The sequence below is a fragment of the Diplotaxodon limnothrissa genome, linkage group LG17 (genome assembly GCF_057381915.1).
Source record: "Diplotaxodon limnothrissa isolate DT_005_m linkage group LG17, D_limnothrissa_male_GT1.1, whole genome shotgun sequence".
NCBI lineage: Eukaryota > Metazoa > Chordata > Actinopteri > Cichliformes > Cichlidae > Diplotaxodon > Diplotaxodon limnothrissa.
This window is the reverse complement of record NC_140612.1, coordinates 5,842,233-5,867,132: the sequence shown is the minus strand read 5'-3', so window position 1 is coordinate 5,867,132 and position 24,900 is coordinate 5,842,233. Positions and strand designations below refer to the sequence as shown.

The 24,900-nt window shown below is 40.4% G+C and overlaps 1 protein-coding gene across 7 annotated transcripts in view; it reads left to right on the top strand.

The window, feature by feature from the left end:
• The window catches only part of slc38a4 (solute carrier family 38 member 4), a 31,714-nt gene extending 7,093 nt beyond the window's left edge, over window positions 1–24,621 (top strand). For 3 of the 7 annotated variants that reach the window (XM_085375982.1, XM_085375983.1, XM_085375981.1), the window contains 17 exons: window positions 5,524–5,773; window positions 6,408–6,482; window positions 7,372–7,410; window positions 8,454–8,544; window positions 9,067–9,182; window positions 10,629–10,702; window positions 11,119–11,211; window positions 11,358–11,439; window positions 11,523–11,605; window positions 12,050–12,108; window positions 13,026–13,286; window positions 14,138–14,217; window positions 15,061–15,161; window positions 15,317–15,441; window positions 19,879–20,023; window positions 20,658–20,755; window positions 20,955–24,621. In XM_085375982.1, the coding sequence (XP_085232108.1) occupies window positions 5,658–5,773; window positions 6,408–6,482; window positions 7,372–7,410; window positions 8,454–8,544; window positions 9,067–9,182; window positions 10,629–10,702; window positions 11,119–11,211; window positions 11,358–11,439; window positions 11,523–11,605; window positions 12,050–12,108; window positions 13,026–13,286; window positions 14,138–14,217; window positions 15,061–15,161; window positions 15,317–15,441; window positions 19,879–20,023; window positions 20,658–20,755; window positions 20,955–21,059 (1,743 nt within the window). In that variant the 5' untranslated portion in view covers window positions 5,524–5,657 and the 3' untranslated portion in view covers window positions 21,060–24,621. Of the gene's footprint in view, window positions 1–1,986; window positions 2,595–5,523; window positions 5,774–6,407; window positions 6,483–7,371; window positions 7,411–8,453; window positions 8,545–9,066; window positions 9,183–10,628; window positions 10,703–11,118; window positions 11,212–11,357; window positions 11,440–11,522; window positions 11,606–12,049; window positions 12,109–13,025; window positions 13,287–14,137; window positions 14,218–15,060; window positions 15,162–15,316; window positions 15,442–19,878; window positions 20,024–20,657; window positions 20,756–20,954 lie in introns of those variants that run through there. The other 4 variants (XM_085375980.1, XM_085375984.1, XM_085375985.1 and 1 more) reach the window with 4 other exon arrangements.
• The last annotated feature ends 279 nt before the right edge of the window (window positions 24,622–24,900 follow it).

Here is a 24,900-nt window from a genome sequence, read left to right as displayed (position 1 = left end):
ATCTTGAAGGGATCTCCACAAATATAATTGCTAAGTATCATATGATGTACATAGCACTTACTTAGAAACACGTGCTGACAGAGGACAACTAATGATTTACTTGCAAGTTGTTTGGTATTTGCACCCAGTCACATCGAGTTGAGAGGTTTGGGCTTCACTAACAATAAAGATATACAGAGAAGTTAAAGTTGATGGTGCCAACGATGTTTTGGTCAAAATGGGAGGTTAATAAACCCTCGATCCATGATGGAAACGTCCCTCGTGGCCTCTTGTCAGCCACCTGATTTCAACATACTTTGTTATTCTCCCGCTACAGACATGCAGTTAAAGCGGGAGAGTAACAACGTGTACTCTCTAATCTGGAAGAACCACATGATTACTTTAGCAAACTTTAAGAATAGCCAGAGTGTGGTGGCAAACACCAGCAGTAGGTGGGCTCTGCCAGTTAAATGACAAAGTGTTCCCAAAACATTGACTGGGGACATGCTAATGGCTCAAAATGTGGGTAGAGATATCAGCGTGAGCAATGATCAACCTTTACTGAACCCAGTGAGAAGAGAACTGAGAACATGAACTCTTACACCCTGTTCTGTACAAACCTATCAGTAAATAAGTGAAGTTTCAATTCCAGGATTGAAACTTATTATTATTACTCAAAAAAACACCTAAAAGAAAGAAGAATCGGAAGATTCAAAAAAGGATAAATATCTGTATTTGTAGATGCTTGTAGCAACTTTGCAATATTTTCAGCCACATATTTCTTACTAAAAACCTTCATTTTAAATGAGCAAAGTTGGTGGACTGGTCCTTTGGGTTTATGTTTTTTTAGTTGTAGGCTGGAACTGAGGCAGATACAGATCATTGAATGGATTGGCTGAAGCCAGCACGTGTCTTTGCCTCCAACGGATACTTCAAGTCTTTGTTTTGTTTGCAGTGCTAATCATGTGACCTCAAACTCTGACCTCAGACACTTTGGTTGGTAGTTGCTTTTCAGCTCGGCTCAGAAGTTTCTTTCCCAACCCCCGAATCTGTGTCTTCGGGGGTTGATGCTTAGTCACAGGTGATTAGCCGAGCATGTGTGTGAAGACACCCCCCCCCCCACACACACACACACACAGTTTAGCTTTCACAGAAATTGTCTCTCCTGTGCATTTTTCTGCTTCATCATTTTTCTTCTTTGTGTCAAACTTTTGGGATGAATTTGATTTTACTTGCATTTAAAGTGAGATTATTATTACTGCTTTCTTGCTCTGGTACATTTTGAAGTTTCTCACATGATCTCACACACACATTGCTCAAGATTTGTCAGGTTGTGCTCGCCTTGCTAACTACTAGACGAGTGGTAGTGAAACGTGAAAAAGTGCAACAGAGATGGTAAAAAGTTGAGACGATAAGAGATAAAGTTGTGCAGAGCTGCAGGTGACATATTTCAAAAGCAAACTGTCCCCGTTTCCCATTTTAGGTTATACTTTTCACAGTTTCACTACAAACTGGACAGCAGCTAGTCCTTATTTGCAGCCAAGTATGCGGACTAATAATGGCTCGTGTGGGCTCAAGTAAATTTTCTGATTTTATTTAAACATTAAAACACAGTAAAGTATCGTATAAACGAAGACTTTGTAGCAGTTCAGCATTTGGAGTCTATATTTAAAACATATCTTTTCATGTTCAGCATTTACAAGCTCAGTGCCCGATGTTCTGAGGAAGAAAATAGTGTCTTTTTACCTTAAGTGATCTGTACATGTGTGTGTTTTCTTCTATTTGAACTGCATTACAAAGTAAAAAAAAAACCCATCTCTGACACAAACATGACCTTGGGCACGCCGACATCCAGACAGTGAGCCATCTGATTGGTCAGCCTGTGGCACGGCCTACTACTGAAAACACTGACAGTCGCCTACAGTATGTCTGTGTCTGGGCATCTGTGTGCCTGCTGCATGTGCAAGCAATTTTGTGTGTGTGTGTGTGTGTGTGTGTGTGTGTGTGTGTGTGTGTGTGTGTGTGTCAGAGACCAGTCCAGACAGCAGTTTTCTGTGACCTAAATCATACAGACCACCTGTGTTTGATCTGTATGATTTAGGTCCATTTATAAGTGGTCATGTGTCCTGTCATGTGGTCGTGTCTTGAAGCTGCTGAGGGTATTTAAGAGTTGGTGCACGCTGGTATCTTCAGTCCGATGCCGATGATCAAACTGGCCACGTTACAGTGTAGCTCTATCCGTCCTTCAGTGAGTGTATATAGTTTATTCTCCGTGTGCTCTCCTCGATTATATTTGTTGAGTCAGATGTGTATATACATGTATGCATACCAAGTGGGTGGTGTTGGTGGAGATTGGGAGTGAGCTATCAGGGTTACGACCCCGCTTATGACTGATCAAAAAAGGAGGAGTCTGAGCAAACTGCGCATCCTGATTGGCTGACAGAGGCCCTCCTTCCTCTCTTTTAAAAGCTTCCTGTCTTACCTGAGTCACAAAAGGGCCAGAGCACCTCACCCATCCACTCGTCTCTCTTCTGTCTGTTTTTCTTCAAATCTATTCATTCAAAAAGGGAGGACAAACAAGGAACCTTCCTAGAACCGCTTTAAGAAACCTTTCAGTAAGTGAGCTTGTTTGTTTAGGGAGATTTTTTTTCTTGAAAAAGTGAGCCATGCCATGCACAGCAGGTAGGACCTCTGTTGTGCAAATGTTGAGTGGGGGGTAAAACAGAAACACGTGTAATGTTTGCTTTCAAGGAATTTTCTGTGTAACACGTAGCAGTTTAAAGCATTGACTTCACTCACTTAGCTATAAAGGGGTGTGTTTGCTCGTGCCAAGACTTGTAGACCGTGGCTGATGCAACAGCTTGTGTGTACACTGAAGGCGAATGGTTTCAGACTAAATAGGTAAAGGGCTCTCATTCTAAATTTACAAATTACTGTATTTTTTTAAGCCTGGCTTCTTTTCCTTTTTTGCCAAACACTTTAGATAAGACCAATATCTTATCTTAACATGACTGCATACAGTCTATATCACTATAGCAGACATTCTATATATGAGAAGAAACTTAAAATGACTGCTGCTGTGTGATTTGCCTTGAAACATGTTGAAAGAACCAAGTCAAAATCTTTAAATGCATATTGTATGAACTGTGTGTTGTCTCTGGAGTCTTTAAAAATGTTTTGGCCTCAGGAGTGAGATAGATGGGTCGGGTTTGGAAAAGAAATGAACAAATTCCAGCAACCTATAAAGATTAATTTTACCGATGGTGGGAAGTACTTAATGTGGGTTTCTATAAGTAATGGTTGTATCAACACATCATTTTAACCCAGCTTGACAGGTTAATCCTCTTGGCTGCAGAGAGCGAACCCCAGTCTCCATTTCCCTCTAACAGCACGGCAGACAAGGACTTTGAGAGATTAGGTGTAGCGGCGTGTGTGATGTGGCTTTTAACGATGACACAGCCACCTAATCTCTGTTGGCTCAAAACTATTATGGCTTTACTTCACAGAAAGTACAACAACCTGTCAGTAACAATAAGTTTTTGTGAAAGAAGGTCTCAACTGCATCGGCCAGGACATTGAACACCCCTGGTAGTGTATCTAAAAGAGCTCAAGTTTTGACTGCAAACGCTTGTTTACACTTTGAAGTGGCTCAACCGCTTCCCTCTTTAAAAGCTGTTGCTTAAGTTGCAGGTCTTTGTATTTCTATCAGCTGTCCTTAAGACTGACCACTTGCGGATGGATGGTAGCTCAACTATGTTTTTACTGCTCCACTTGATCATCACCAGGTGGTTGTGGGAAGGTTTTTGTTCATCGTTGATGTTACAGTTGTTGTCGTATTGTGGCATTATCAGAAATTTGCATGAAAAACCCAATGATTGGTTTAAAACATAAGACCTTTTTAAACAGAGAGAAACACTGTTTGATTCAGTGCAAAGAAGCAAAGCTATCATTATGCATAAAGGTAATCAAGGTAGAATAAAGACCTGTCCATATCTAGTTAGTCATTACAGGAAGTGTTTGTGAACTAAAAATCACGAATGTGGGATACTGTTTGTCCGTGATTTAAACAGCCCAGTGCTGCTCCCAACAAAGGGAAAACCAATTCTGCAGGGGAGACCTACCTCGGCACTTGTGCAGGTGAAGCCAAAGGGAAGATATGCTTCACCATATTTTCTAGTCTTTGGCTTAGAATGAAGTTGGTTTGGAAACACATTCAGCGATGCTTCATCTCCTGCTTTGCGTTTCTGTAGGCGCCCGTGCTAGCAGTGTCCAAGCGTTTTGTTTTTTTCCCCCCTTTTCATCCCGTGCCCCCCCTGCCATGGCTCTGCGCCCCCCCTAGGGGGCGGGCCCCATACTTTGGGAAGGTCTGCATTAGTGTATGTTAAGTTCATGGCAGAAGAAAGAGCTGTGTGAATAGGTAAATGTGGTTTGCCGAGCTGTTCCTTTAACTTTACATTAACATATTTGTTCTTCTCAATGCATTACACCACATCATTACTGCTGCGAGTGCCGTGAAACAAAAGAGGATGTCAGAAGTGTCCTTTCTCATGGGTTCATCGGTGTCACGGCTCTGGCTGGTCCTGTACACGTTGCATTAGTTTTTCATTAGTGAGTCGCCCTTAGGCTCTTTTCTTCCAACTCAGTCAAAGAGCTCTTTGTGTGAGGGGGGAAACAGCACTGTAAATCACGTTGCTGCTATTTTCGTTTATAATCACGTTGTCTTCTTTCAGTGTGTTGAGCTCCTCCTTACATAACTTAAACACTACAGAAATTGAAGGCGGTGCCCCTAAGTGGAGTGTCATTTCTTTTCTTTGATGTTAAGGGTTAAGTTGTGTAAACCAGCTCATGCATTATCAAGGGCGCAGCTGATGGTGGTCCGACGACCCCACGGACATGCTATATCCATGACCTAGTTTCACGTCACTGGAGCTGACTCGACTCCGCTCAGCAGTCATTATGTACGTCAGCACTTGGTTGTGATATCTTCCTAAAGAGACAAGAGATACAAATAACTTTAGTCATTAACACAACTAATTGAGCCTGTGTGAAATGTAAAAGGCAATAAAATTAACACAAAGTCACCCTTCCTGGTACAGGTGAAGCTGCGTAACAAGTGCCAAGGCACATATAATCTCTTAGGAAGCCCCTCAGTTCCAGGAAATGGTTTCCAGAGTAGAGGGCTCCATTTTTACCTTAAAGGATTTTTTTATTCTTGTGGGAGTGGTCTTCCCCCGGGGCTTTCTACAAGAAACCCTTTCTGCCATAAAGTACTTGGATAGTTAAAGGTTAAACATCATGGTTAACCATGTTTAAGTTGAAGTTTGCCTTCAGGGCTTTCTGCCAAAAAGGCTTTCTGTGTGCCTTCCTCATCATGGCCAAAAACCTGATAAGGGCAGATAATAAAACCACTGACAGCCCCTGTAATCAGTTATTCCAGTTCGTGGAACAGTTTAAGACCAGCAAAAAAAGGAAAGCAACATATAAACAGACAAAAAGCCAATTCTGTTACTGAAACTTTGTCTTGTTTTTCCTTTATTGTTTCAGGACTTTTCTCAACGGTAACAAGATATAGCTGAGGTGATTGACAAGGTTCTTGTATCCTGTGCCAGTGAAGTCTAAACCCTGAAAATCCTAGAAAGGTACATTTCTCTGCCTCTGGTCCTCCTCTCTGTACCACTATGCCGGGAATTGTGGAACGCATGGAACTGAGGAAAGTCTCCACAGTGGCTGACGACGACAGCCTTGATGAACAACTCACAGAGCCCACCGACTGTGAGAAGGCCACCATGAGCAGGTCAGTGACTGTGATGTCTTTCTTAATATCAGTAGACTAGAGAAGGCTGGATTTTTGTGGGCAAGCCTCTGGTTATGGCAATCTAATCACAAGCGGATCTTTGAACTCCTGCTTTACCATGATTGGGTATAAATTGGTGTGCATTGGTGCGTCAGAATAAATGACAGAAGTTGTAAATTGGTGTCAAATAATCAGCGTAGACAGCTTCTTCTCTGCTCGTTGCACAGAAAGGTGATTAAATCATAAATCGTAACACGGTAATGTTTTCAATGAATGACTCTCTGTGTTTGCATCACTTCAGGACACCTGCTGAGTAATAAATTGGGATGTTTGATCTGTTTCTAAGAATAAATTGCATATGTTTTAGTCTGAAGCAGCACAGTGAATCTTTTTACACATAGCTTCCATATATAGTTGAGACGTGGACACACAAATGACCTCAGACAAGTGGCATAACCAGTTCAGCTTCTTTTCTGTTGCTTGTACTGGCACTTGCATATAGACATAAAGATTACATCTGTTAGCAGTTTGCTAAAAAAAAAAGAAAAGCTAAACATAGCACAGAAAGTTGATATACATTTGAACTGAACCACTGTGTTTGTGTCCTAATGCATATCTTTTTCAATCCTATCAGTCAGTATAATGTGGATGATAATGACGATGGAGAAAGCAATGTGTTCCTGACAAATGGGATACCAAAGAGGCAGAAGTATGATAATAAATACTCTATATTACTAACACATGTCTATGGGAAGCTGGATTTTCAATCTCTCTGACAAATCTTTCACCAACAGCACCAAAGCCTTTGGTTTGCTGCACATTGACAGTGTAAACTTAAAGCTAACACTAATGAAATAAATAAAAGTCTTTGTCTGGTGAAGGTTGGTGTGTTTGAGGACAACCGCTTGACAAAAGCTATAGACTCTACTTTATTTTCTTTTGCTTGCACTTAAGACTTGCAGTTAAACATAAACACTACAACAGCTATTGGCAGCTGGTTACAAAAAAGATGTGCCACAGTTGACGTATATTTGAACTGAACCATTAGCTACATTTGCATGTCCCAACGTATAACTTTCAATTCAATTCAATTTTATAGAAGACCCTACAATAATACATACAAACATTCTGTTGCTTTCTCTATTCTGCCAGTGAATATAACATGGATGATATGTTCCTTCCAAATGAGATACGAAGGAGGAAAAAGTATGATAATAAATAGTTTTTCCTTCTACTGGTGAATCTTTCACCACCAGCAGTACCAGGCTTTGGTTTGCTTGCACATAGCATCCACTAAGACTAGCAGACTTGGCAAACACTAATGAGTCATAGAATAAATATAAACATATTTTATTACTCATTTTAGGTTGGTTTATACAGATTATTACAGATTCTTGTCCATTCTTTTCTTTCTGGGCATAGGTTGGTGTTCAACTTCTTTTCTGTTGCTTCCACTGACACTTGCATTTTAACATAAAGACTACAGCTGATGGCAAGTGGTTAAAAGCAAATTGTGGGGCAGAAAGTTGATTCATATGTGACATTAACCATTAGCTGTGTTTGCATGTGCTAATATATATCTTTCTCAATCCTCACAGTCAATTTATGGATGATAATGAAGACGGAGAAGGACAAAGGTGATAATAAGAACTTTATAAAACTAGCACAGGACTATGGGAGGGTGGATTTTTCCTTGTGTCTGACAAATCTTTTACAGAAGGTTCAGATTCATGACAAATAACCAACATAGATAGTCCAGTACCTTTTCTGCTCCCTGCACTTGTGCTTGCACTTGCGAAGTTACTCCTCATTTGGCATGTCTATCTTTTGGCTTTAAGGCGGCAGATTAATTGCATGTAAATAATGTGTTTATCAGGGTGAGGCACACTGGTGGTTATTGAATTGGGAAGGTGTTTCAGTCCAGCTAGCTACTTTCTGCTGCTCCCTTGCCACAGCGGGTAGCTAGTTTTTTTAAAAAAAACTGAGTTGTTAGAGTTGATGCGTTTTTAAGAACAAATGAAGAAAGGCATAGGTGTAAAGAGGTGCAGTTACAATTTTTACGTTTACATTTAAAACCCTGACACACACAAATGTCGTCAGATAACCAGCATAACCAGTCCAGCTTCTTTTCTGTTGCTTGCATTTACACTCGCACTTAAACGTAAAGACTACGGCTACAGATTTAGGTAGTTAACAGTAAATTGTAGCACATAAAGTTGATACAGAGACTGCATGTGCTAATGTATATCTTTTTCACAGTCAGTTTATGGATGACCATAGTCCTGGATGGAGGACTATGTGTTGGTAGATTGTTTTTCTTGTGTCTAACAAATCTTTTATAAGTGGCACCAATGTCTTTTTGTTTCCTGCACGTTGTCAAGTCAAGGTACACTGAATGCTAACACTAATAATTTGCAAAAGAAAATCTACATATTTCATCACTCATTTGAACTTGGTTCTACTTCAGAGGAAGTCTCTGGGTTGAGAGCAGTGTAGATCGGTATAACCATATAAACAGTTGAGCATCTTATTGCTTGCACTCACGCTTGCACTTACGCACAAAGACTGCATTTGATGACAGGCGGTTACATCATAAAATATAGCACTGAAAGTTGATACACATTTGAAGTGAACCTCTCACTGTGTTTGTCCTAACGTGTATCTTTCTCAATGTTGACAGCCAATTTAATGGGGATGATAATGACGATGGAGAGAGCCACAGGTTTCTGTCAAACGGTATACCAAAGAAGAAGACATATGAAGAAGAATATGTAAGGATTTAGTCACATCAACTATGTATCTCCTTTTGACTCCCAATATAATCTGTTATATTATTTTTATATTTGGTTTTACTCACCATATAATGCATATGCACATGTCAACAATTCATCATCCTGTCTTCATAATTCAAGTAAATGAAAAGTATTAATTATACACACAGACGCACTTACTGTTCTACATCAATTTTTCATGTGTTCAGTTCACTGCTCATTATTTTAAATTAGACCACATGGCAGACCACAGTCTCTAAGTTGTTAGCAGTTATGAGATGCTGTAGGAGAGTGAGGTCAAAACCATAAGAATAGTGCAGAAGAACTGCAGCTTGTCTCCTAAAGCTTCTATCTGTCTGTAGGTGGCTTACTATGCCAAATGTTTAGCTCTTTCTTTTTCTAAAACAGGGCGCATATGATGCTAACATTAATGATTCATGTAGTAAATATCAATAGTTCATCACTCAACTGAAGGTAGTTTTACCTTAAAAAGCTCTTGTCTTTTCTTTTGACTTTGGGCAGCATCCTGGCCACGCCTCATTCGGCATGTCCGTCTTCAACTTGAGCAACGCCATTATGGGCAGCGGCATCCTGGGCCTGTCCTTTGCCATGGCAAACACTGGCATCATTCTCTTTACGTAAGTATGTTTGGACTAGCGGATATATAGTGCATTGTGTTACATGTTTGATAGAGATTAGGTGTTAATTTGGTTATAAATGCCAAAAACAATGATTGCTCCACAGGATATACTTTGAAAGATTATTCAATTTCAGTTCAACTTACTTATCAAATTACAAAATGACAACAACAATAACCTCAATGCACTTTATATTGTAAGGTAAAGACCCTAAAATAAAGCAGAGAAACCCCCAACAATCAGACCACCTCCTATGTGCAAGACCCTGGCAACAGTGGAAAGTAAAAACTCCCTTTTAACAGAAAGAAACCTTCGGCAGAACCAGTCTCAGAGAGGGGCAACCATGTGCCACGACCAGTTTAGATCGAGGGGAGGGAGACAGCACAAAATACATGGATTAATAATAACTAATGCAATTATAAGCTGAAGCTTGTTAGATCTCCCTGTCAGTGTCACCCCTCCTTACAGTCCTGAAAAGAGACCTAAAATAAACACCGGTTAGCATTGCATTGTTCTCCACAGATTAATTCATGTCTTCTTAGAATTTATTGTAGTGGAGTTTAAGATGACAGAATTATGGGTTGGGCAGGAAAGACAAAGATTTTCTGCTGCGTCACTAGGTGGAGTGTTTAGTGTGTGTACTAACTAACTTATACCAAATGATGGCAGAAAGTTCTTTTCACTTTTTGTTAGAAAAGGTGACAATCGCGTGTTACCACAACAACCATGACAATTCAGCATTTTGGAATCTTTTGTATGGTATAATAGTGTGATAATTATGGTACAGCTAAGGCTGAAGGGAATGTCACTAATTTGTTTGGAAATCAGAGTGTCTGATTATTAATTGTTGCACTGACAAAGTAAAAATGATTTTTATGACTCTTTTAGATATAGACTGTGGTCACGTACCACTCGGATTAGGGGGCACCTGTTCCCCACGGGGACATCTGAGCTTCAGTGGTCAGTTCCCTCACCAATCTGGTCCCATGCATATGCATTATTGGACTGTGGATGACTTCCATTATCCAACACCCCCTAAATGCCCCCGGTGTACCCACCGCAACTCCCTCTGTCATCCACTGTCCACGCACATGGCTGCAGTCCAGAGCCTAAAAATGAGAACTAGCTGGGGGTGTGAAATAACTACAGGAAGCTGTACAACTTTGTCCCTCTTCCGTCATAATCTCACTGCTGACACACAGTATGGTATTTGAAGAATGCAGCAATGGATGTATTTGTAGCATTTACGTGACACAGACATTAGTCATGCTACAACCATGCCAAAGTCATTTTGAAAGGACAGAATCCCCCCCCACCGAACACAAACATGAGCCAGAGCAGCTTCAAATGTCATTACGTTTTTTTTTAACAGCAAGGGGTAGATACTCAGTTACACAGTACCAGTTTTTCATACTTCTACACCTCTCTCTCTCTCTCTCTGCGCAGAGTCCTCCTCATCGCTATAGCCATTCTCTCCTTATACTCTGTACACCTGCTCCTTGTGACTGCTAAGGAAGGAGGTTGGTATTTGCTCTTCAGACCTTTAAACATTTTTAAATGTTACGACGTTAAATGTTATGACTGCTGATTAAGGGATTACAAGTGTATGTTTCCACAGATGATAACATTTTATATACAGTATTTAATTGGGAGGTTACTGTAGGTCACAGGGAGGAGTATGACGCATGAGAAAATGCTCGGACAAGTGATTGTAACAGCACAAAAAAGTAATTGCTGTTATGCCAACTTTCGTTGGAAATCTCCACACCCTTACCTAAAGGCATTTGAAGAAATGAGAATGAAGTAGTTATTGCAAAGATAACTTTTTTTTTTTACAAAGAAGGGGCTAAGTAAGAATTGCAAAAGAGACTGTGTAACATACACCTGATTGTCTAGTTAAGGCTGGTATCCTTAGTCACTCTCTCTGTTCTGGCAGGATCCCTCATCTATGAGAAGCTTGGAGAGAGGGCATTTGGCTGGCCCGGAAAAATGGCTGCATTTGGATCAATAATCATGCAGAACATTGGAGGTAGGCCCTAAATCAGTGTATTTCAATGAAACATATGTGTTTTTAATTGCATTACTGGAGCTACAATAATATCTGTAATGTGCACCTCTAAAGAAGTATTTGTAGTTTGCATGAAACCTGAAGTTGCCCTTGTTGTCCTCTTGCAGCGATGTCCAGCTACCTCTTTATAGTGAAGTATGAGTTGCCAGAAGTGATCCGCGCATTCCTGCACTTAGAAGAAAACTCTGGGTGAGAATGGGCTCCTCTAAAGATGAAGCAAACTAATGTTCGTGTGCCATCTCTTGTGGTCTAACCTTGTGTTGTGTTTGCAGTGAATGGTACCTAAATGGAAATTACCTGGTGCTGTTTGTGTCCGTCGGAATCATTCTGCCTTTATCCCTCCTCAAAAATCTGGGTAGGAACACAAGTGAAAACCGTCATATTTTCTCCTTCACATGTTTTGTAAACTTTATCCACTTGCTCCCACCACAGACTGACTTCCAGTTTCACTAAAGTTTCTAAAGTTCGCTTCCTGCTATGTCTCGCCAAATTCCTCAGTGCCTCCATGTTCTTGCAGCTGTCTGTAAAACATACAGACAGCTGTATAAAGCAGCAGACGGGATAAATTCTTTATGTTAGAACTGAATTTGTTGATGATGATGATGGTGGGGTTTTTTGCATCTGTCACTATTTAAATTTGTTTCTGCTCAGATCACACTTGGTTGGTGCGTTTCTTTAATAGGGCTGACAAGCAAGAGTGACACATATAATAGAAAAGGCATCAAAATGCATTAAAAACAGCTATCTAGGTTCAGAGTAAGAAAGGAACTCACTTTTTGTTTTCTCGTTTCTTTTTTAGGCTACCTGGGCTACACCAGTGGTTTTTCCCTCTCTTGCATGGTTTTCTTCCTAGGTGTGGTAAGTTGAGTGTGAGCAATCGTAATATGTGCTAATAATAATGTGATTAAGAATTGTATGTCAAGAGATCAGTATGAACATAAACCATCTGTACGTAGGTGTTTGTCACTTGGGGTATGTTAGCATCTTTCAGCTAATAGTTTCTGTGTTACGGCCTGTTGCCAGTTACTCAGATTTCCGATTTGCCAGTGTCAGGACTACTAACGGAGGAAGTAGATTTTTCTTTCTTTTCATATTTACTTTCCCAGGTCAACACTCAACTTGTTGCCTAAAAGAACAAAAGTGGTAGGGAAAAGGGTCAAATAATTTTTTTGTTACCACGTTTTAATAAATTTTAGTTGCAACTTCTTATTCTTGAAGAAGGTGCAACTAAAACCTAAGATACAGCCTCACACCTCAACTAAGCAGTAAAACAACCGTCCTTAAATTATTTGTTTTAACCCTTCAGTATGGTTGACGCTATAATGGTATCTTTTGGCATTTTCTTGCTAGGTAGTATGACAAAATTACACTAAATGCAAATTACAAAGATGACATTTTTTAACAATATTAAACTCTTGATTCACTGTCACTCCTCACGTGCACCTTCTTTGGTAAAGGAGCCTGCTTCAGTGAACAGTCTTGATAAACCCAGCATGTGCTACCTCCGCAGCATCAAAAAACAGATAATTTTAGCTGCTAACTGGAGAACTCAGTCAATTATTTAGCAACTAAGTTGCCAGTTTATTTTTCTATGGAGTTGAAGGAAACTAGAAAAGAGCTAAAAGGAGTTTGAAATCACTAAGTTGCTGAGATGCTAATGTTGCTCCGTATCTTTTGGATGTCGTAATAAAAACTGTTAGCTAGTACGTTAGCATACAATATGTGACAATTCTACTTTGAAGAGCACAGTCAGACTTCATGTCAATCTTTTTCAGATAATATACAAAAAAACCCAGCTACCCTGCCCTCTGCCTTTCCTCCATGGCCACTCATCCAATCTCAGCATAAATGGCTCGGACATGCCAGGGCTCTACGCCTTGCAAAACAAGTCTATACAGATGGATTTCTCCCACGCTGACATTTCCCCAGCAATCATTGGCAGCCACGATACCCAGCACTCCACGGGAATACACTCTGAACCTCACCCAGACGTTGAGGAGATGTGCACGCCGAAATACTTTGTCTTCAACTCACAGGTTAGTTCGTTGTACTGGTGCAGAACCTTTGATTGCCTTCACAGTCCATTGCTTATTTGTTATTTTAAGAGGTTTTAGCTTCTGAAATGGAGAACTGTTGGGTTTGTCATTGTACATGTGCAAATATTCACCATTGATCAGTTCCCAATTAATTAGACACTCCAAGACTTTAGTAAAGTTGAAGATAATCTTGTTGCTGGGGTAAAGTCTTGAAAACATGTACACAATGTATCATGGGGCTGTAGGGGTGGAATAGACAAGACACCAGTATGCCAAGCCAAGACATGTTTGACATCTTTGGTGCTGTGTTTTCGGCCTTTGAGTGACAAATGTTTTGTTTAATCTGTGGGCAAATATAATCATAAATCAGGGTACACATTTTAAATGTGGCATTATACTTCATAAAAGCGAGTTAATCCAAATCCAAACTTTGTGTAATAACAGCTCTTACAAATAAAATTTCACGATGATACCTTTCACATAATTTAAGTAGAAAAATGAGACCGTTCAAAAGTAGCAGCTGGTAGAAGTAAAGGTCATTGTATTGTCTGCATGTCATGCTTTGATTGGAGACAAAGAAAGGAAACATATTCCGTGTCTTTTTATGCATACCAGTTTTTATGACCTGAGCAGACAGCAGTGCAGCACTGCTGTGTTCAACTGTCCAGTGCATCAGAAGTCTTAAATGCTGAGGAAAAGGTTTTTTAGTGCTCTCCCTCCTCTCTTTTCTCCTGAGGCTATATCAGCAGGCATTTCTGTTTTACAGCTACTTTACCCAGTAGAAGAATACTTCTCATATATATTACATCATGTTAATGGCTCGTTTCCGTACTTTTTTCATCCTTCCTTAGACTGCGTACACTGTTCCCATCCTGGCCTTTGCTTTCGTCTGCCATCCTGAGGTGCTGCCTATCTATAGCGAGCTTAAAGAGTAAGTATGTTACTTACATTTACATCATCACATCCTGAAAAACCATCAAACATCTTATACATACATTTAAATCATCATATGCTGACCCGTTGCAATGACGTCTTCCAAGAGAGAGGAAGCGAAGAAACAGTTAGTTCTCGATATTCTTGATGTGTTCAAAGCAAAAAAAAAAAGTTGATTAGTAATTCTGACATGGCAAAAATTGTGGTGTCTATGTGGGGTACTCCTAATGTGGATTAGTGGATGCCTCCTAGTAGTGGACCTCTGCCAGAGCTGGTATTGTTTACATTCATCTGGTTTCAGATACCTCCTCGTGCACTGCTGTCAGGGACTTTAACATGGATTTCTAATTAGCATTTTTCAGTAATACTGTCATTTGGGAAGTGCTAGTTGTGAGCTAGCTCCCAGCTACCGCCTCCACCTTATTCGAGGAAACACCAGGGCATTCTGAGGCCAGTCAAGAGATATAATCTCCCGAGGACACACTAGAGAGAAATAGGGGCCTCCTTCCAATAGGAAATGCCTGGAACTCCTCACATATGAGGTGTCCGGGAGGCGTACTCGTCACTTTCCCGAACAACCTCAACTGGCACCCAATCGCTAAGGGGGAGGCAAGTCCTTTGGAGAAAAGTCATTTCTGCCACTTGTGTCTACAATCTTGTTCTGTCGGTCACTACCTAATTTTAACAGACCACCTCCTGCAGAAGTGGCGTGATAATGGTGTTACTTCTGCAGGAAGTGGTTTGTTTTCGACACTTCCTTTTGTGTTCACCCTTTTGTCCAATCCTTATATTTCGATCGTGAAGTCACCTCTCTAAAAGTCTGTGTGTTTGCCATCTACAGTCGGAGCCGGAAGAAAATGCAGAATGTCTCTAACCTGTCCATCCTGGCGATGCTCATCATGTACATGCTGTCGGCACTTTTTGGCTACCTCACCTTTTATGGTATAAGCAACAGTTTAACCAACAGAAAAAAACGATTGGTTTTTGTTTGTTTTGTTCTGCCATTCCGTTCTTTTGTCTTGCTAGAATTCCTATTTTTCCATTTCTTCAGTCTCAGTATTTCTCACGGACTGCTCTTTTATCCCTCTGCATCACAGACAACGTGGAGGCAGAGTTGCTGCACACTTTCACTAAAGTGTACAAGTTTGACACGATGCTGCTGCTGGTGCGTTTGGCTGTCCTCACTGCCGTCACTCTTACTGTCCCCATCGTGCTTTTCCCTGTAAGTACAACCTGCATAAACACACAGTCTGTCTCTGTCTTGTCTTCTGGAAGCCGAAAAAGTTGCCTTTATGGTAAAATATCATGCCTAGAGCTTATTTCTAACCTCTTTCATCACTCGCCTTCATCATTTGGAGCCTCGTTTAGGCAGCAGTTTAATTTGATTTACGTCAGAGCACACGAGCACAAACACCACGCCTGTAAATGTTGAACATTGCTGCCACTCTCTGTCAGTCTGCTTACAGACTGTGTTTTGTATTCACTGCAGTCATTCAGAATGTTTTGGGGGTTTTTTTTGTCATTTTCTGGACACAGCTGCTTTTTCCCGGCGTTGGTAAAAAAGAACACACTGTTCAGTTTGGAGCTCCATCTTGTGCCGTCACCTCAAAGCTCAAATGCACAGACGAAGGCTCTTTAAAAAAACAAAACTTTTTTATCACATTAACGCAAACAGGCATACACACTGTAAGATTTCAGCAGTGAGGCCCGACTCTTTTTTACACCCGTTTATGTTGCTCTTTCTCTCAGCATGAAGTCAAAAGTCTGCATGTGTGTGATTTCCAGTCACCACAACTTCACAAGCCACATTCATTCACACGTACGCTTCCCCTCTTACTTGCCTGTCCATACATGGTCAAGGACTAATTTTAGCTTGACCTTTATCTGACTTGAGGAGAACAAGAATGGCTGCTAGACAGAGGAAGTTTCCTGACCCGTTTTGGCTTCCAGGCACTCACGCACACACACACACACACACACACACACACACACACACACATCTAAACTGGGTTTAATATAGAGAAGAGCAGCTGGGGCATGAATTCTTCTCGGAAATACCTGAAGTTACAGCAGACTGCCACCAGGGGGCAGGAGCATTCAATCAGAGGAAAGTGCTGATGGAGAATGATGCAGCAAGTGATGGCATGTTATGGAAACACACTGCGACACCGCACTCACACACACGCACACACATTTATACAGACACATTTCTGTACATCGGTGCTCTCTTACATACAGCCTACACATTTTGTTATATTTTAGACGCATGGATGGAGCTTATGCCCGCACAGTGCCACTTCCGCCTCAGTTCCTTTGTTGTGTTTTGTTATGTTAGAGGGGAATCCCTTCAGCCCCCTCAGTCTCTGCAGTGGAAGTTTACAGACTCGGAGTGGACAGTGGAAAAACCCCGACTCTAACTGCTGCCTTCCGGGCGATAGAGAGGTGGAGCCAGTGAGACGAGCTAGAGAAGAGAAACAGACACAAACCTCTGCCAGGACCGCACAGTCCTCCAATTGTGTAGTTTTGTTGATAAGAAATATGCATCTGTACCCACTCTGTCAATGAGGAAGACAGTGTAATGGACTTACTTTGTTAGCATTATTGTGTTATCGTATTGTATTATTGTAGGGTCTTCACCTTACAATATAAAGTGCCTGAGGCAACTATTGTTGAAATCTGGCACTATATAAAATACATTGCATTGAATTGAATTGAATATTGCGGCCATATGTGAAATTATGTTCAAATCATATCAAAAAACGTAATCCTGGGTATTTATGATCCATGTCTAGTCACTGTGTGAAACATATCCAGCTGAGTCCTTCAAGAGAAATAGAGAGAGTTTGACAGAGGACATAGAAAACTGATAGCAGCAGAGAAACACGAGACTGAAACGGGATGCTGTGATGAATTAGGAAAAAGGCAGCTATGCAGCCTTGGCTTGGAGTTAAAAAACTAATGTTCACGTGGCTGTTTTATCAGCGTTGAAGCTGTTACAAGGAGATTTCTTTTAGTTATCCTGCTTTGCAAACTGATTTTAGATTGAATATGCCTGCATGTAAAGACATGACACATAACATTAGTCAGTCTTGGGTGTACTTTTAACTGGTGACAGTGTGAATGAAGTGACTGGGAAAGTTGATTAACAGCGTTCTGATTAAAATACACAAAGTTGGGGAGGTTTTAATTAACTGACCATAACTATTCCTACAATCACCGTTGCCATAACACTGCCGGAAGACTGGCTAGATCTAGATCCGTGCACGGCGTTGGATCAAAAGAACTGCTCAGTCACAGCAACGCTTATGCCAAGTTTCCGTGTGGCATTTGAGAATCTTGTCTTGAATGCTCCTGACCTTCATTTTGTAGGAAAATGTGGCCAACCTTCAGCTAGAGACTAACTTTAGCTTTATCTGCAGCTGTCTTTGACTCCTGTAGAGGACTATAAGAGACGAGACAAGACTGTATGTGTGGGAGATAAATGTCCAGATAAACGTTCAAGCCTGAAAGTGTGTGTGTGTGTGTGTGTGTGTGTGTGTGTGTGTGTGTGTGTGTGTGTGTGTGTGTGTGTGTGTGTGTGTGTGTGTGCATGCAGAGGGCGGTGCAGTCATGTGAAGGATAGATGCTTACAGAGGCCACATCACATAAGGCTTTGCCAGGATTCAGGATATAATGAAAGGGTTTTATGTGGAGTCAGACGTGCTCCAGTTCTCAGGCTCCAGCAGGAGATGGAAACCACAAAAGACGGCTGTAAGAGAGCTGATTAACACTTACAGCCAGTAATAACTTACTATCATCAACATAAAAATGTTCCTTTTGTAGCTCTGGCTTAAATACATGTATGTAAAGTCTTGTATGCTACAGCTGGTTTCTCTTTACTTCCTCTGCTCCTGCTTTAGTAATGTACATGTGACTGTGAATATTTGCAGATAGCCACTCAAGCTAAATATATTTAATGTGTCATGAGTGGTCATTTCTGGTGATTAATCCAGGCGTGTGAATGTCTTACTTTTTAATAGGTGTGCTCCTCCTAAGTGTGCTTCTGTAAACAGTTGTGTTATTTCAGTCCAGATGTGCTGAAACGCTTCCAAAAGAGCCGAGGGCAAACAAGCCTGAGGGGTCTTCTATTGAATTTAGGTTAAAAGGATGACACTGGTGTCATGCTGGAGGGGACAAACACCACCCAGACAGAAATTACACAACCTCAACACCCGAATGTTGTTCTTGCTGAAGTACAAAGCGTGTTCTGTATGTAAACCTCTGGGAAGGCAGGGCAGTCTGTGCCTCACACAGTGCAGTTGTTGTCCATCAGGATCGGTGTCACCGCTAGAGAGCACGGTTCACAAATATTCTTCTTAGGTTTGCTTGGCTGCATTAAAGCCTTTTGCCTAGAGAAGAAGTCATGGTTTGTAAAGCTTCAGTGGTTCTACAGCAAGGCAACACTTTTTTTTACATATATATATATATATATATATATATATATATATACATATATATGTGTATGTATATATATATATATATATATATATATATATATATATATATATATATATATATATATATATATATATATATATATATATACACATATATATGTATATATATATATATATATATATATATATATATATATATATATCCGAGAAGGGGCTTTCCTTACTGTGCTGCTTGTAGTTTCAGTTCACACTTGGTTTTGTCAGTCACACATTTAACTTTGCTCAGAAAAAGTCACATATGCTTGCCTATTTATTACCTTAGATCTTCATCTGTGGTTTGTTTTGGACTGACCGAAGCCTGGCCATACTGATAGGTTAGGAGTGCGCAGATATCAAAGGGTGCACTCCCAAGAGTCATAGTGCCAGATGACAGTCAGATGCTGAATAACTTGAAGCTTTGGAGTGAAATGCTGCGTCCAGGCTCTAGTTTTCCAAGCAGTCCTAATTACGCTGGTGGGAGTAAAGTGAAGGTATGGGTTGGGGCAGTGAGGAGGGGCTGTTTTAAAACGGCTAAGAGAGAAACTTGGGTTTGAATCGTTCATTTTATCTGTGCTGTGAGCCACTAGTTTGTCACAGAGAAGAAAGCACATGCTGGCAGCAACAAAAAAAGAGAAAAGGCGTAAAGACACGCCCCCTCCTCTTCCTCCCCCCCCCCCCCCCCCCCCTGGGGCTGAGCCCGCCCTCCTCTCTGCACTGGCTGATGCAATCCCATAGTTCCATTGCGCTGCGGGAGATAATCCCAAACAGTTTTGAATGGGCGCTGTAAGCAGGGCTCTTTGTGACCTCTCTCCCAGAGGCTTACGGGCTAAAGGGGCCTCAGGTTTTACCTGATACCTGCGACCTTTCACCCAGTTCAGGCTTTAACAGGTTGCCTGTAGCTCAAGGATCTCCTGGTTTTCTCTGACTCACACACACACACAAGTTCATAACTCTTGACACACTTCAATCACTGGCCAAATGTGAGGAATCGGCTTCAGTCGCAGGCTGGCAGCCGTGCATATTTGTTAATGATTCGGTTCTTTGACTGAGACAAGAAGAGAGCAACTGACTTTAGTGTTGGAATAAATTGTTTTTATCAAACAAACGTTTATTTCTCTATTTACAAGAAAGCTGAAAACACTGTTTCACCACATTCATCACCACTATGTCACTGTTTCTCCTAGATCCGTTCGTCCATCACCACGTTACTGTTCAGCGGGCGAGAGTTCAGCTGGACTCGCCACTTGCTGATTGCCGCCTTCATCCTGGCCTTTAACAACGTCCTGGTCATCTGTGTCCCCACCATCCGGGACATCTTTGGCTTCATCGGTGAGTCCTGACACTGAGTGTGAACAGAGAGCAACATTTCTGCCCTTTCAAAAAGACACATGAACCCAGAGTGAGTCAGTGAGGTTTGCCGGTTCACGCCTGATTGGCACCTTCAGATGAGGGATTGTTTAATTGGATAAAGCCGCTGGAAGTACAGAGAAGCTTAAAATGTCAGGTTAAATCCTTACCTGGTGAGGATTCTCAGGTTTAAGATTGTCAGGAAGAACACTTTCCTACTCACCCCCTTTTTAATAAAGAGTTGCCAGCAGATGCCTGTGCACATGTTCTGTTGGAGCAAAGACGATCACTTCGAGCAAAGTTTAAAAAAAAGAAAAAAGAAAAATCAGCTCTGCAAAACTAATCCCTAAATCAAACCGAAGAGTACTACTTTGTAACTGAGTACCAGCACCTCAAATCAATACTTAATGGCATGCCTATAATATATGAGGCTTGATGCTTTATTAAAGGTATTTTAAAAGCTTATATTATGCACCTTAATTATTAAAAAGTCTAAAAAACACAGCTGTCACTCAACGTGTCACTTAAAGAATTCCTCATAGTGATTGGTCTGGCTGTTTGTTTCAGTTGTTGTCACCTGATGGCAGATTCAGTTTTCCTCTCGGTTTAATTGCAGGCGCCTCTGCAGCAACAATGCTCATCTTCATCCTACCCGCTGCCTTTTACCTGCGCCTGGTAAAGTCGCTGCCGTTGCGCTCCCCACAGAAGATTGGGGTAAGTGTACAGAAACACACTCGCAGTCACACACAATGCTTTCTGCTGCTGTCTCACTGTATTGGCTTTCTCCATGTATCCACTGAGGGCCAGATGAATGTGATCTGCCAGAAATTTCCACAGACCCCTTCTTTCTTCTGTGTATCTCATCAAGCTGAATCCCTTCTTGTTCTGTCTCTCTCTCTCTCTCTCTCTTCAGGCAGCCATCTTCCTGGTCATGGGAGTCATCTTCATGATTGGCAGCTTGACGCTTATCGTTCTTGACTGGATCCACAACCCCGCAGGCTCTGGGGGACACCATTAAAACACTTTTCTACCGTCTTCAGTTTCCCATTTAGAAGTGCAGCCACTTCCTTGACTGCCCCACAGCAAATCACTTGTTTTCCGTACCCACTGGTTTCCTTCATTTCATCAAATCGTTATAGAACCTCAGGCTATAGACATGAGTGCAGCACTGGGTTAAGACATCTTCAGTATCCTCCCAGAAAGTCCCACTGGAGGGGATCCTTTTAGCTTAGTTTGTATTTTTTTTTCTTTTTTCTTTTTTTGGATGTGAAACGACACAAATGAAAGAATCACAACAAGGGGTACCGGTCTCTGGTTTAAAATGCCAACATGCCACCGAGACAGCTTTAGATCGTCACCATCATCTTGATGATCATTCTTTTCCAGCTAAGAAGAAACAACAATGAACAGATACTCTGCAGCCTGTACTTGAAGCTGGAAGGGCTGGAACGATCATGTAGGTCCATCAGTCCTCTGTGAACTTTAAGGAGTCTTTTGGAGTGTGCCATCATCCATGGAAAAAGGAGCACATCTAGCATTGTGTTCAGTAGTAGCTGTGTAAGAAGCCATTACTATAATTATTACTACTATTTCCTAAAATTCCTGCGGTCGATTAAGCATTCATCTCTTCTCAAAATGACGGTTGATGAGCAATTTAATTCCATTTTTTATTTGGGAAATTCAACATCGATTTGCTGCTGTGTTACGTATTAACAACCAGAAGCTTTGCCAAAGTTGGCACGCACAAACAATTTTCTTTAGTAGAGTTATGCTAGATATTTTCAGCTCCAAAAAGACAAGGATCTTCCTTGCTGGTCTTTTTTCATTTCGGCTGTGCACACAAGATTAAGTGGGTGCTTTCAGTATTACTGTTCACAGATGGATCTAAATATGCAAGATACGAATGTACATAATTAAGTGTATCTACTGACAAAATGGTTGTTGTATATAATATCTTACTTGGCCTCTTAAGGCTGTTTCCCATTCAGCTGGATGATCATTTCCAACTAGCAGTATACATATACCTGCTGGAATCATTATTAAGGCACATACAGTAGAACTCATGAGATAAACATTGAATTGTTTTTTTTTTTAAATAAGTAATTATATGGGGAAAAAATAAGTATGCATTTTAGACAATTTTTAAAAAAGATCAGCTAAAAAAGATACATATGAATAGGTTGACCTAAATATTACAATTATTTTAACTCGTGCCATATTATGCTCAAGAAGAACTTTATTCGAATGTACGTCCTTTGTTTTTGTTTTTTTGCATAATTATATGCTATTTAGTTTGAAGTAATTGTTTGACACTTTGTAAAAGTTTATGAGTTAGATGCGAAGATTGATAACAATCTCATGTAGGCACGTTAAGTAGGAAGTTAACCTTTTACTGTCAGGCCTGTAGGGATTGAAACGCTCCATTAAAGTGTGATGCAATGCTTAAACATTTACGGATATATAGAAATTAATTTAAGGAAATATAATATTTCAGTTATTAAGCTTTAGAGGCTGTGGTAGGCAAATTTTAACTTTACGCCAAACCATGCTAGCTAGTCAGTCAATATGCTAGCGAGGGCTAACAAGTCTCCAGGTTCCTTTGTTTTTACTTGGCATATAAACGAGATTGTTATCAATCTTCACGTGTAAGTCTTGACAATTAAGTGAAAATGTTCCCTTCACACACAAAATATCAAAGAGCAGTAATTTTTAGAAGTAAGGGTGCGGTAAATAATAACTAACAAAGAATGCTTCAATACCTAGATGACCATGCTAAAGGTGTCAGCCATTTTTAAGTATGTTGTGAAGGGTGTCTACCAAGATCCCAAGTTGCAACTCCAGATGTTTTACCTCAACATCTAAAGCTAAACATTTGGATATCCCCTAGCAATATATTTTTTTATATATATATAATTCTTGATGTTTTTTTTAATTTAAAAGAATAATATACAACCGGTAATCGTATTCATTATTTTATTGTGCCTTCTGAATTCTTGGTATTGTAATTGGCTTTTGAAACAGGTGCCTTAAATGTAACAGTGAATGGCGGCATCACAACCTCAGACTTGTTCCGTTTCACCGCTTCTCCCGTGCCATTGCGAGTCACACGCAGCCAAAGTGGACAGCATTTATAGATCCTTTGTGGATCTACGTACATAAAAACAAATAGATATTTCAAATGAAATAGTATATAATGTGCATGTTTTTGGCCTACAAACATGGTCTTTTTGAACAATTGTATATGCTCTGTAAATAATCTTTATTTTATGGTACACTGACACTCATTGCTTGTGAGCGGGTTGATGGATGAATTCTACTTGACTTCTTCTGCAATCCGTGTTTGTTTTAGTTTCTAAGTATGTATTAGACCTTTTTTTTCTCTTGCTGTCAGACAGTAGTTTGTTCTGGGTTTTTTTGGTCCTATATTTGAAGCTTGTATATTTGTAGAAAAGTTGTTCGCTATATATCTGTTTTCATATTTTAACATTAACCTGTCGTCACAATGCATTAACTCAACAGCCTACTTCCCAACACGGTTTTCCCAGGAGTCTCAGAAATAAGGCAACTGGGTTTATGTCACTAGCTGACCGTCACTGGGTTGAATTTTAAAGCCACGATTAAGCCGTGTTGATATTAAACATGTAATTTAACACTCAACAAAATTAGGACGAGACAAGTATTTTATGACCACACTACAGGAAGTTTCTTACAAGACACGTTAGTCATCTGTTACAAGACCAAGTGGTTCTTTTGCTATTGCACTGTGCAATGCAGTGTAGCCATCACTTAAACTAACATGTACTGTAAGCGTATATCTTTATGCATAAGAACCTTCCACGTTCACCAGCTCAAAGCTTTACCAGGACAATCATACACCATTGCTGGATGTATGTCAGTGGCTTGTGACGCATTGGTGTCATAGACATCTTTAAAAAGCCCAGTTTTTGGTCAGGTTTTATTTGCAAGGCATTACTTGAATATTTTTACAGCCTGATAAAGTCACCAAGCTTCTCGACTAAAGGGTCACTTGACCCGTGCAGTACTCACTATCAATATTCAATAATAGGTGTTTGAAAATCTGCCTCACTCTCTCCTCTGGGTCTGTTACTAATGTAAGAGTTTTTCTCAGTTCCTCAGGATGAGTTTTGTCTTTTCAAGCAGCTCATCCAATAAAAAGAAGAGACAGCAGTTTTTTATCAGAAAGCTCTTTCAACCTACTTTAGTATCTCAGGTATTCAGTCTGGCTGAACTTTTCTTCTCACTTTCGGATAGACTCGTATCGTACCAAGCTGTACAATGCTGTTATAAGCCGTGCTGGTCTAAATGACAAGTCTTCTCATGGATTTGTAAAACAGACAAGTCCCCAGAATGTGTTTCGAAAGAAGGTGTAGAAAAACCACCTGCCTTATTTTTCTATGGAGCCTCAGCCGTGTAGAAGCACTGGCTTAATGTTTCTGCTGTTCACAGTGTTCCTATGGATCAGATTGAACATTCAGATTTGTAATTTTACCTAAACAAAGGGGATTTTTTTTCCTTTTTTTTTGTATCGGTGATGCTGTTTCATTATGATGAACAATAAAAATGTGAAATAAAAACCATGTTTTTATCATTTTTTAACTTTTAAAATCATAGTTCTTTAAAGAAATCCAAAGCAAACGAACAAGTGGTAATAATAGAAATGCAGTATATTATAAAATGTTTGTAAATGTGGATATGGGAAAAATCCCTTATGTCGCTCCAGATTTTATATAACATGCTGGGGTGGGGGTGGGGGGGTTCTAGTTTGTGTCTGAGAAGGTAGTGACCAGAACCATATTTCTGTCATAACAATTAGATGGTATTGGGCCTATAGAAATAAA